The sequence below is a fragment of the Dendrobates tinctorius genome, unplaced genomic scaffold (assembly GCF_039654945.1).
Source record: "Dendrobates tinctorius isolate UK_male_01 unplaced genomic scaffold, ASM3965494v1 ptg000112l, whole genome shotgun sequence".
NCBI lineage: Eukaryota > Metazoa > Chordata > Amphibia > Anura > Dendrobatidae > Dendrobates > Dendrobates tinctorius.
The window spans coordinates 1,026,693-1,039,256 of record NW_027361780.1 but is presented as its reverse complement, the minus strand read 5'-3'; the positions used below and the strand labels follow the sequence as shown (position 1 = coordinate 1,039,256).

The following is a 12,564-nucleotide window of genomic DNA, read 5'->3' as shown; positions in this document are numbered from 1 at the left end:
GCGTTTCTTCGCAGCCCGGAAGCCTCCGCACTTCCCTTGCTGGCCACCGCCATGTTGCGGTGGCCTCCGGGAGCATGGACGCCGGGAATATGGCCGCCGGTCCGGGGACGGCGCATGCGCAGCTTCAGATCTCGTCCCGAGATCTCGGGGGACGAGATCTCGTTGCCGAGATTTGAATCTCGTCCCCCGAGATCTCGGGACGAGATCTGATCTCGCGCATGCGCCGTCCCCGGACCGGCGGCCATCTTTCCGGCGTCCATGCTCCCGGAGGCCACCGCAACATGGCGGCGGCCAGCAAGGGAATTGCGGGGGGGCCTCCGGGCTGCGAAGAAATGTCGGCGGAGCCGCCGCCCCTCACCGGAGCACAGCCCGCTGCCACCACCGCACCGCAGAGCGCCGCCCACTGCCACCACCGCAGAGCCCTGCTGCCCCTGCCCCAGCCCTGCTGCCCCTGCCCCAGCGCTTCTGCCGCTGCCCCAGCCCTGCTGTCCCAGCCCCAGCACAACCAACCTGCCCCAGCACAGAGCCGCCACCGCACGAGCCTGGACCACTGAATGACCCCTGTGACTACTTCTCCACCTTTGCCGGATCCCTTCCCAGGTAAGCTGAATTCGGACTGTAAGACGGACCCCCATTTGACACATTATTTTTTTTCCCCTATTTTCCTACTGAAAATTGGGGTGCGTCTTATAGTGCGGTGCGTCTTATAGTCCGAAAAATACGGTAGGCCTGCTTTTTTTTTTTCCCCCTCTGGGGGTGCTTAACTTTATTAGCATGCACAAAGAGACACAAGTTAGCCCCAAAAACGCAAGCAAACAACGCACCAAAACATGCATTTTGGCCACAGCTTCTTTCATGCCAAGAAATTAGGTTTTGCTGCAGAAAAAAAGCAAAAACGCCCTGTGTGAACTTACCCTAAATGATGTCCTACCTACCTCACTCTTTTTGCAAGAGACTAGTAATATGGTGGAACCCGCATTGCATGCACTAAATTCTAGTGGTTGTCCCATAATAGACTTTTGTTACATATCTACAGAATAGGTAATGCATGTCTGATGTGTGGGAGGCCCTTGTTCTAGTAATGTTAAATATGCAGCGTATTACGATATGGATCTTTGCTTCTAGTAGCAAAATTTGTACCAAATGCTTTTGTGTTTTATGGTGGGACACAAATCCCTAGTTACTGAGGAGTGGGACATGGGAGTGCACTCCACGTGCCTTGTCTATTTTTTCAGTGCTTCTTTTTTTGTGATGTTTTGTTTTCTGATGTCAAAGCATTTAACTTGGATTGCGTTACTAATCAACTTTAAGGCTATGTGCCCACGTTGCAGAATTGAAGCAGATTTTTCCTCAGCAAATCCGCACCCCTTTGCCCAGAAAAACTCATGCTGATTTTGATGCTTTTTTTCATGCGTTTTTTCCAATGCAAGTCTATGGCGGCGGAATCGCTGCGATTCCGCAAAATTAATGAACTAGCTGCGTATTTTTCCGCAATGCGATTCCGCTGTGGAAAAAAAAAAGCAGCATGGGGACAGCAATTGCGGAATGTAGTTAAAATGAATGTGATGCGTTTTGTAAGCATTTAAGTGTTTCCGCAGCGGCAAGACCGCTGCAGAGACGCTTAAAAGAAAAAAAAAAAACCGTGGGCACACAGCCTAATCTCCACTAATCTGATACTTTATTTTTCTTTAATTTTGACCTGAAAACCTTTCATTTGATCATATTATAACTTTCCTTTCTTTTTATAAAACCACCTCCTTGTTTCATGTATGGCTGTCCTATTTTTTGTATATCTAACATATTTGTTTAAAAATACAGGTCTGATTTTGTTACGTTACCCTTCCAAGGTGCAGAGGTTCTTCTAGACAACGTGATCCCGCTTGCAGGTACACTTTTTGCTGCATACTTGAGTGACACAGAATTTTATTACATCTTGGGAAACTTTTTCAGATATATAAAAAAAACAAACCTGCAGGGGACAAGTACTTGCAGATCAGCTTTTATGACCTTGGACTGTTTGCTGCTGAATATTTGCGGATGTTCTTAATTGACAACAGTAGAGAAACTAGTCTGCATTAAAATCTGCAATACTTCAAATAGTTTGCAAAAACATGCATTTTAGTCCATAACAGTTGTTTTGTTTTTTTCGCTTTACTTTCCAAACCTGATTTTTGCCAAGTTTAGACTACTGTATTGAAAAAGGAGCCTGCTGTGCCCACAGATTGCCAATATGACTGGCTACCTGTGAAGCACCATGTGCTTGTCCATGTTGTGAACGGGTGCCAGAGCTGCATTTACGTTGCAAGCATTATTCTGATCCATAAAATAGACCAGAGTAGTGCGTGTTACGAATTGACCCCACTCAAACCTTTGGTCCATGTAGATAGTCAGCCATGTCCACTGTTGTTCATGTCTCACACAGACAGTGCATGGATCATTTAACTGATCTCATCTGATTGAACCCTTAGAAATATAACACCTCCTCCCATTTGCGCATATTTTAATGTAATAATGGGTTCAGGCAAATGTGATAAATTAAAGCAATACAATTTTTAATGCATTAACTGCAAGCAAAAGTGAGGCCCAGGTTTAAAAAAAAAATGCACGGAAAGCCATTTTGTTTTTCCATACTGAATAGTCTACAAAAATATTTAATGTGGCTTACCAGCAAGAATATGGTGACATCCTGTTTTACCCTGCAGATGCTTGCTCAGAACTGTAAATTTGTTTAAAAGGGTTTTGCCAGAATTAAAGGGGTTTTCTCCCAAACAAAAGTTAATTTTAATCAATAGATCTTGGAATAATAATTCCACAATTGTATGTGTTAAAACAAAAAAAAATGTCCCTGTGCTGAGATAATCTTATAAATGTGCCCCTGCTTTGTACTGTTATGGTTGTGTCTGACCGTACAGGAACATGGTCTGATCATACCCCACCGCTCCAGTGCTCGGTTCTCTAGTTAGAGCGTGTCTCCTCTTTTTCAGCACACTGTACAGTGTAGGTACACAGAGGGCACACATGTAGCTGCAGAAAAAATGAGACATATTGCAAAGCATAGTGTTTTATGATGAGAGGACACTTGGACACCTTCGCAACTGATACGTCATATGTTTTGATGCCAGCCTGCATCTTTCCTGGTAGATGATGGCTGAATTAAAGAGCCATCGTGTGCCCTTGACAGCTGTGGGTAGAGCTGCGCCCAGACCGTGTCTGTTAACTCGTTAACTCTGCATTTTGTAAAAAAAAAAAAAAACAATAAATTTGTGACATATACAGCTCTGGCAGAAATTGAGACCACTTCCAAATGTACAGTTTCTGATTTTTCTCTTTATAGGTATATTTTTGAGTAAAATGTAAATTGTTCTTTTAGGCTATAAACTTCTGAAAACGTCTCTGAATTTCCAAGCAATGAATTTTTTTTTCTTCCAGAAAAAGGAGAAATGGTCAAAATTAAAAAAACCAACAAAAAAGAATAACCTAGTGCTTTCAGAACTCAAATAATGCAAAGAAAACAAGTTCATAATCCTTTAGAAACAGCAATACTAATGTTTTAACTCAGGAAGAGTTCTGAAATCAATATTTTGTGGAATAACCATGATTTTTAAAAACAGCTTTCATGCGTATTGGCTGCTTTCCACCAGTCTTTCACACTGCTTCTGGCGCAAAACTTTAAGTAGTTCTTCTTTGATGGCTTGTGACTATCCATCTTCCTCTTGATGACATTCCAGAGGTTTTCAATGTGGTTCAGGTCTGGAGAATGGGCTGCCCATGACAGGGTTTTGATGTGGTGGCCTCTTCATTTTTGCCAGAGCTGTAAAATCCCTTAAAATGTATACATTTTAATTACTTTTAAAATACACCACCCAGTGTGTAAGACCAGCACAATATTAGGATAAGCAAAGCTTAAATATAGAAAAACAATAATAAAGCACATAGACTGATTAACATCCATAGAATTGCCTAAAGGGTCCAAGTTTAACCCTATCTGATCTTTGTCTAACTGTGGAGGTTGGCACCCTAAAGAGAATGATTGCTTGGCGCCCCCACTTAGTGAAGCTGTCCCTGTCTCTCCTTCATAGTTCCTGTACTAAACAGGAGAGAAAACATATAGATTTTAAGATAAGAGATGAATTATAGATATAATTATTATGCAGTGATAAGTTAGGGACAATCTTTTTGTATCCAGGAAACTAGTAAACCCAAGGATGTCCTACACTATGTAGATCACAGTATATTTCATGCAGTGTCAAAAAGATAATCCAGTTCACTGTAGGAGATAAACTGTGAGGTCGACCTATTATATGGTCGCTGGAAGGATTAGTGCGACAAACTATTTTTATTTATTAAAAAAAAAAAAAAAAAAATTACTTGCCTTCCTCCGCTCCATCGCAGCTTCTTGTTCCAGTGCCAGCAGCTGCTTTATGCTTGTAAGCAGCGCATAGCAGGAACATCATGCGCTGCTTACAAGCCAAAGGACAGCTTCCGGAATACTCGCTGTTCTCCACGCTGGGACTGTGTGTGGAGGACAGTGAGTATTTATTGCTCTTCAGTAACGCGCACAGTATTAGCCACAGGTTTCCTGCAGCTAATGTTTTAATTTTAATGTTTTTCTCAGGGAGCCGAAGATACCAGGATGGGGGGCCATGCCTACCAGGGTGGGGGATATTACAGTTGTTGCGTTAGTGCACATTTTCCATATTTTCTATTAAAAGGTATAGTTTATATTTTGGAACCTTTAGTTGGGAATTATTTGCCTTTTGGCAATTTGTAAATATGCTAACCTATTCCTTGAATGATTTTGGTGGTCTACTACTGTTATGACTCATTTCTTGTACGTGTTCCTATAGATGAGGATCACTTTTCATCAGAAGCCGATGCCGCTGCAAATGAAATGACAAGAGGCACAGCATTGCTTGCACAGGTAATCTATATATATAAAAAGTGGGCAATATAAAAATTGGGCACTATGAAAAATATTATTCACTTTCTGAAACGCTTGGGGTCCGATTCATCAAAGCTTTCACGCCAGAATTTTTATGTAAAAGCTCAGAAAAGTCTTTGCCATTTTATCCCAAAGATACGGAAATGGGCACAGCTGGGTCGGGAAGTGGCGGGGGCAGAACTCATCCAATTTATGGAGAGTTGTTTTTTGTTCCCTACGCCAGACCTCTTACTCTAGTCCCTAACTGGAGTGAGATTTCTGGCTTGGCGCACGGAGGCACACGCCACACATCAGACGTTCCAAGAGTGCACTTCTTCATGAATCTGGAGCATCTGACTTCAGTACACCCCCCCTCAGAGACCGTCATGAACTACAACTGTCTTGATGAATTTGACCTTTTTAGTTATCGGTAAGATTTGCTCCAAAATGCATACATGTGTCCTACAGATGTTTGACATTTAAGGCAAACATACTACTGTATTGGTAATTGAGCTATAACAAACTGAAATGTTCTGTTTGTGCATAGGTGATGGGTATGACTGGTGGTATATTGGAGTACAGAATTTACATTGTGACGGTCCAAAATTCTATGTTTGAATGTTTAAAAGCATTTGTCATTGAATATTTAATCTTCCTGTACATATTGGCATTATTGTCTTTATTTTTATATAAAGGTTACAAATTACGATGGTGCAACAGGACTTCCACTTGTGCAGTTATGGAGTATGATGGCGGATGAGGTGAGATTTTTCAACAACTGCAGTCTTTTTTTTTTTTTATGCTTTTGACCTGGTTTGGTGATCTTTTTAATACAAATTTACTATAGTACTGATAAACCAAGTACTAGAGCAAAAGGAGATCTGACGGATAATTTGTACAGAGTGCCAAGCTGACTTGTGGTACCTATAGACCAAGCAATGTTCCTCTGGGAATTTAAATATACAAATCTCATATGGGCGATACATAACCAAATCCAATTTCCTGTTTTGCATTGATGAGGGGCAAAGACCCTGAAACACAAAACAAATGGTCTTTCTGGTTTGGCTTTTTTTTTTTTGTCCTTTGCATTTTAACCCCTTCACCCCCAAGGGTGGTTTGCACGTTCATGACCGGGCCAATTTTTACAATTCTGACCACTGTACCTTTATGAGGTCATAACTCTGGAACGCTTCCATGGATCCCGGTGATTCTGACATTGTTTTCTCGTGACATATTGTACTTCATGTTAGTGGTAAAATTTCATTCAAATAACTTGCGTTTATTTGTGAGAAAAATGGAAATTTGGCGAAAATTTTGAAAATTTCGCAATTTTCCAATTTTGAATTTTTATGCCCTTAAATCACAGAGATACGGCACACAAAAATCTTGATAACTAACATTTCCCACATGTTTACTTTACATCAGCACAATTTTGGAACCAAAATTTTTTTTTGTTAGGAAGTTATAAGGGTTAAAATTTGACCAGCGATTTCTCATTTTTACAACACCATTTTATTTTTAGGACCACATCACATTTGAAGCCACTTTGAGGGGTCTATATGATAGAAAATACCCCAAAGTGACACCATTCTAAAAACTGCACCCCTTAAAGTGCTCAAAACCACATTCAAGAAGTTTATTAACCCTTTAGGTGCGTCACAGGGATTTTTTTGAATATTTAAAAAAAAAATGAACATCTAACTTTTTTTCATAAAAAAAAATACTTCAGGTTCAATTTTTTTTATTTTACCAAGGGTAACAGGAGAAATTGGACTGCAAAAGTTATTGTGCAATTTGTCCTGAGTACGCAGATACCTGATATGTGGGGGGGAACCACTGTTTCGGCGCATGGCAGAGCTCAGAATGGAAGGAGCGCCGTTTGACTTTTTCAATGCAAAATTGGCTGGAATTCAGATTGGACGCCATGTCACGTTTGGAGAGTCCCTGATGTACCTAAACAGTGGAATCCCCCTACAAGTGACCCCATTTTGGAAACTAGACCCCCCAAGGAACTTATCTAGATATGTGGTGAGAACTTTGAACCCACAAGGGCTTTACAGAAGTTTATAACGTACAGCGGTACAATTAAAAAATCATATTTTTTCCACAAAAATGATCTTTTCACCCCAATTTTTATTTTCCCAAGGGTAACAGGACCCTAAAAGTTATTGTGCAATTTGTCCTGAGTACGCTGATACCCCACATGTGGGGGTAAACCACTATTTGGGCGCATGGCAGAGCTCGGAAGGGAAGCAGCGCCATTTGACGTTTTTGGCTGGAATTGAGATCGGACACCATATCGCGTTTGGAAAACCCCTGATGTACCAAAACAGGGGAAACCCCCCACAAATGACACCATTTTGGAAACTAGACCCCCTAAGGAACTTATCTAGATGTGTGGTGAGCACTTTGACCCCCCCAGTGCTTCACAGAAGTTTATAATGCCCGGGCGTGAAAATAAAAAATTCGTATTTTTTCCACAAACATGATCTTTTAGTCACCATTTTTTTATTTTCCCAAGGGTACCAGGAGAAATTGGACCCCAAAAGTTGTTGTCCAATTTGTCCTGAGTATGCTGATACCCCATATGTGGGAGAAAACTACTGTATGGGCACACGTCGGGGCTCGGAAGGGAAGTAGTGACGTTTTGGAATGCAGACTTTGATGGAATGGTCTGCGGGTGTCATGTTGCCTTTGGAGAGCCCCTAATGTACCTAAACAGTGGAAACCCCCCACAAATGACCCCATTTTGAAAACTAGACCCACTAAGGAACTTATCTAGATGTGAGGTGAGCACTTTGAACCCCCAAGAGCTTCACAGAAGTTTATAATGCCAGGGCATGAAAATAAAAAAATTGTATTTTTTCCAGAAACATGATCAATTAGTCCCCAATTTTTTCATTTTCCCAAGGGTAACAGGAGAAATTGGACCCCCAAAAGTTGTTGTCCAATTTGGCCTGAGTACGCTGACACCCCATATGTGTGAGAAAACTACTGTATGGACACACGTCGGGGCTCGGAAGGGAAGCAGTGACGTTTTGGAATGCAGACTTTGATGGAATGGTCTGCGGGTGTCATGTGCGTTTGGAGAGCCCCTGATGTACCTAAACTATTGAAACTCCCCACAAGTGACCCCATTTTGGACACTAGACCCCCCACGGAACTTATCTAGATGTGTGGTGAGCACTTTGAACCCCCAAGTGCTTCACAGAAGTTTATAACACTCGGACGTGAAAATAAAAAAATCATTTTTTTCCACAAAAATGATATTTTTGCCCCCAATTTTTTATTTTCCTAAGGGTAACAGGAGAAATTGGACCCCAAAAATTGTTTTGCAATTTGTCCTGAGTAGGTTGATACCCTACATGTGGGGTAAAACACTGTTTGGGCGCATGGCAGAGCTTGGAAGGGAAGGAGCAACATTTGACTTTTTCAACTCAGAATTGGCTGGAATTGAGATCAGACGCCATGTTGATTGAGATCAGACGCCATGTTGCATTTGGAGAGCCCTTGATGTGCCCAAACAGTGGAAACCCCCCAATTATAACTCCAACCCTAGCCATAGCCCTAGCCATAGCCCTAGCCCTAACCCTAGCCCTAGCCCTAGCCCTAGCCCTAGCCCTAGCCCTAACCCTAGCCCTAACCCTAGCCCTAACCCTAGCCCTAACCCTAGCCCTAACCCTAGCCCTAACCCTAGCCCTAACCCTAGCCCTAACCCTAGCCCTAACCCTAGCCCTAACCCTAGCCCTAACCCTAGCCCTAACCCTAGCCCTAACCCTAGCCCTAACCCTAGCCCTAACCCTAGCCCTAACCCTAGCCCTAACCCTAGCCCTAACCCTAGCCCTAACCCTAGCCCTAACCCTAGCCCTAACCCTAGCCCTAACCCTAGCCCTAACCCTAGCCCTAACCCTAGCCCTAACCCTAGCCCTAACCCTAGCCCTAACCCTAGCCCTAACCCTAGCCCTAACCCTAGCCCTAACCCTAGCCCTAACCCTAGCCCTAACCCTAGCCCTAACCCTAGCCCTAACCCTAGCCCTAACCCTAGCCCTAACCCTAGCCCTAACCCTAGCCCTAACCCTAGCCCTAACCCTAGCCCTAACCCTAGCCCTAACCCTAGCCCTAACCCTAGCCCTAACCCTAGCCCTAGCCCTAACCCTAGCCCTAGCCCTAACGGGAAAATGGAGATAAATACTTTTTTTTTAATTTTATTATTTTTCCCTAACTAAGGGGGTGATGACGGGGGGTTTGATTTACTATTTATGGCGGTTTTTATTTTTGGCAGCTGTCGCACGCTAAAAGACGCTTTTTATTGTAAAAATAGTTTTTGCATCACCACATATTGAGAGCTATAATTTTTCCGTATTTTGACCCACCGAGTCATGTGAGGTCTTATTTTTTGCGGGACGAGTTGACGTTTTTATTGGTACCATTTTCGGGCACGTGACATTTTTTGATCGCTTTTTATTCCTATTTTTGGGACACAGAATGAACAAAAACCAGCGTTTCATGAATTTCTTTTGGGGGGGTGCGTTTACACCGTTCCGCGTGCGGTGAAATTGATAAAGCGGTTTTATTCTTCGGGTCAGTACGGTTACAGCGATACCTCATTTGTCATTTTTTTATGTTTTTGTCGGTTTTATGCAATGAAAACTATTTTATATAAATAATTATTTTTGCATCGCTTTATTCTGCGAGCTATAACTTTTTTATTTTTTCGCTGATGATGCTGTGTGGCGGCTCGTTTTTTGCGGGACAAGATGACGTTTTCAGCGGTACCATGGATATTTATATGCATCTTTTTGATCGCGCGTTATTACACTTTTTGTTTGGCGGTATGATAATAAATCATTATTTTTTGCTTCGTTTTTTATTTTTATTTTTTAAGGGGTTCGCTAAAGGGGTTAACTAATGGGACAGTTTTATAGGGCGGGTCATTACGGACGTGGCGATACCTAATATGTGTACTTTTATTTATTTATTTTTTTTAATTTCCAAAAAATGGATTTATTGGGGGAATATTTTTTTTTTTTTATTATTTTAACACTTTTTTATTATTTTTTTTTTTTTACTTTATTAAATAGTCCCAGGTGGGACATCACTGTCCTGTGACAGATCGCTGATCTGTCACATCACAGATCACTGTGACAGATCAGCGATCTGACACAGGCACTGCAGAAGGCTTCCTCATGCCTGCGCTTTGCAGGCACTGAGGAAGCCAGCTTCCTCAGGCCCCCGAAGGCCCCCGTCGCCATCTTGGATTCGGGGGCCTGGAGGAAAGGAGCCCCCCGCAGCAGCGCTGCACATTGCGCTGCCGTGGGGGGCTCAGGGAAGCACGGAGGGAGCCCCCTCCCTGCCGATGCTTCCCTTTAACCCCCGGTACACCGCGATCATGTTTGATCGCGGTGTGCAAGGGGTTAACGTGTCGGGGGTGGTCCGTGACCGCCCCTGACACATTGTGCCGGGTGTCAGCTGTGATAATCAGCTGACACCCGGCCGCGATCAGCGGCGCTCACCACGTGGGCGCCGCTGATCGCGCTAGACGTACTATCCCGTCCATGGGCATAGGAGCCCGGGTCCCATGGACGGGATAGTACGTCTCATGTCAGGAAGGGGTTAAGATTGATACCTCCAATAGGTGGCGCTAGAGTTCCTGCCCTCTTCCTGAAAAATAAATTTTTCTTTATCTTGGACTTTGACGTTATGCATTATTCTTTGGGTATGCACTGTCATAGTGAATGAAGAGGATCTGACAGCTTCAGTATCCTGCTCATAAACTTGGCTACTCACTATGGCACAATTGATTTTTTTTTTTTTGATTTTTTTTTTTTTAATATAAAGTGTAACACAGGGAAGAGCTAAGGGAGCAGCTTAATGGCCCCATTTATCGAACATGTAGAGAAGGGGGTCTGTCATTGAGGATTTATAATGAATATTAATTTATACCTTAACTTGTTCACACCTTGTAAAGAGGACTGAATATTTTCCCACAAAAGCCTGTATCGAACATACCCAAATGTTTAACTTTCTGCCTGCAAAACTTGACAGGTTTCTCTTCCATTAAAATCTTTACTGGTCATGTTGAAAAAAACGAGGCTTACATTATAGAGGATCTTATTTTATAGTGTTATCTTAGATCATCCTTTATAGATTTGTGCAGCGTAGGTATCTCATGTGAATGAGGTTGTACCAAATTTAGAAGTTATTCCCAATATTAGGATAGAAAACTTACTGATACCTGGTATCCCCACTAATCTGAAGAGCCCCGTGTGAATGGAGCTGTGGTTGATCATGTGCATTTCTGTGGGTCTTTTGGAGATGGCACCACTGCTCCATTCACAGAGGGATCCACAGTTCTCATTATTGGTGGGCGTCCCAACGGTCTGACCCCAGCAGTCGGGAAATTATCACATATGGGGATGACTTCCAAATGTAATACAACCCTTTTAGGTATTAATGTTTTGCTTTATTTGGCTAATTTTTTCTTTTGTTTTTACAAATCCCATAGGTGGTGTCTATCAACAGGACTCTTGTGGAAAGAGGATTTGCACAGTGGATAGATAGCTATTAGCACTTGTAAAATGGTTTACTCCTTAATGAAATCTTGCACCACTGCAGGCTTGGTATGCAGTTTAGATTTTTTTTGTTTGTTTTTTTGGTTTATGTATAGAAATCGTGCAAAAGACTGATTTTTAAAAGCCATATATTTGTCGCTATGTCCATCTTATTGTTCTGCCCACAAAAATACAACCAGCAACTATCTTTACCAAACACTGTCTTTTGGACATCTGAGAGTTCCCTTTGGATGAGTGATTTGGGATGAAGCCTGCTAAGAGTCAAATGGCATATATTTGCATAATACATCTTCCATGTAAAATATAAGAAGTGTTCTAACTGGAGGAATGTCAGATTAATTATACGTGACATTATATCATTATTGTCTTTGTACATTACGCGGCGCACTCTGCCTGCCAAGCCTGACTGTAATTTATTTTGTTGTGCAAATCTTTGTAAATATATTGACATAAGAACTGATCACTTCAATATTTTTGTATCTGAACACTGAAAAATGAAAGGGAGTTTTGCAATTTCCACACTAGTCATCTGTTCCCCGAACGGTAGCACAGGAACTCAGTGATGCCTTGGAATGGGTCTTCTGTGCACCAATGTGTGGTATTTAGATTTGCCATATAGTTTGATGTTGCTGTGATTGAATTATTTGCTACTCTGCTGTACAGATGTAAAAAGTTACAAAAATGAAATACATTTGTGTGCTTTTTTATTTCTTGACAAATGGATTTTTAAATGTCTAAGTAATTTAAATCCACTGGAAAGGTATTGTTAAATGCATATTTTTCCTAAGCCTGTTGTGAGCGGGGTTGATTAAAAATAAAGCACTGAACGGGAAGCATTAATGCCTGAATTATGTGACTTCTTTCAAACACTAAAAGAAAAAATGTTACATTGAGTGATGTAAAAACCTGCACAACTTAAAAAAAAAAAAAAAAATCTGCAATTACATGTCAAAAAACGTTTCAGCAGCTTGTGCTTCATAATTGTGTAACTTTTAAGGTTACCAGAAGTCTCAAACTACCTGTTTTTTGTAGGTACCATGAGTATTGCCAAAGGCTTAAAATCTTATACCT

The 12,564-nt window shown here is 41.8% G+C and overlaps 1 protein-coding gene across 5 annotated transcripts in view; it reads left to right on the top strand.

Annotated features, from left to right (window-relative positions):
* The window catches only part of AKAP1 (A-kinase anchoring protein 1), a 75,802-nt gene extending 63,469 nt beyond the window's left edge, over positions 1 to 12,333 (top strand). For all 5 annotated transcript variants that reach the window (XM_073589721.1, XM_073589720.1, XM_073589719.1 and 2 more), the window contains 4 exons: positions 1,819 to 1,886; positions 4,848 to 4,921; positions 5,617 to 5,682; positions 11,427 to 12,333. In XM_073589721.1, the coding sequence (XP_073445822.1) occupies positions 1,819 to 1,886; positions 4,848 to 4,921; positions 5,617 to 5,682; positions 11,427 to 11,489 (271 nt within the window). In that variant the 3' untranslated portion in view covers positions 11,490 to 12,333. The remainder of the gene's footprint in view (positions 1 to 1,818; positions 1,887 to 4,847; positions 4,922 to 5,616; positions 5,683 to 11,426) is intronic.
* Positions 12,334 to 12,564: the final 231 nt, after the last annotated feature.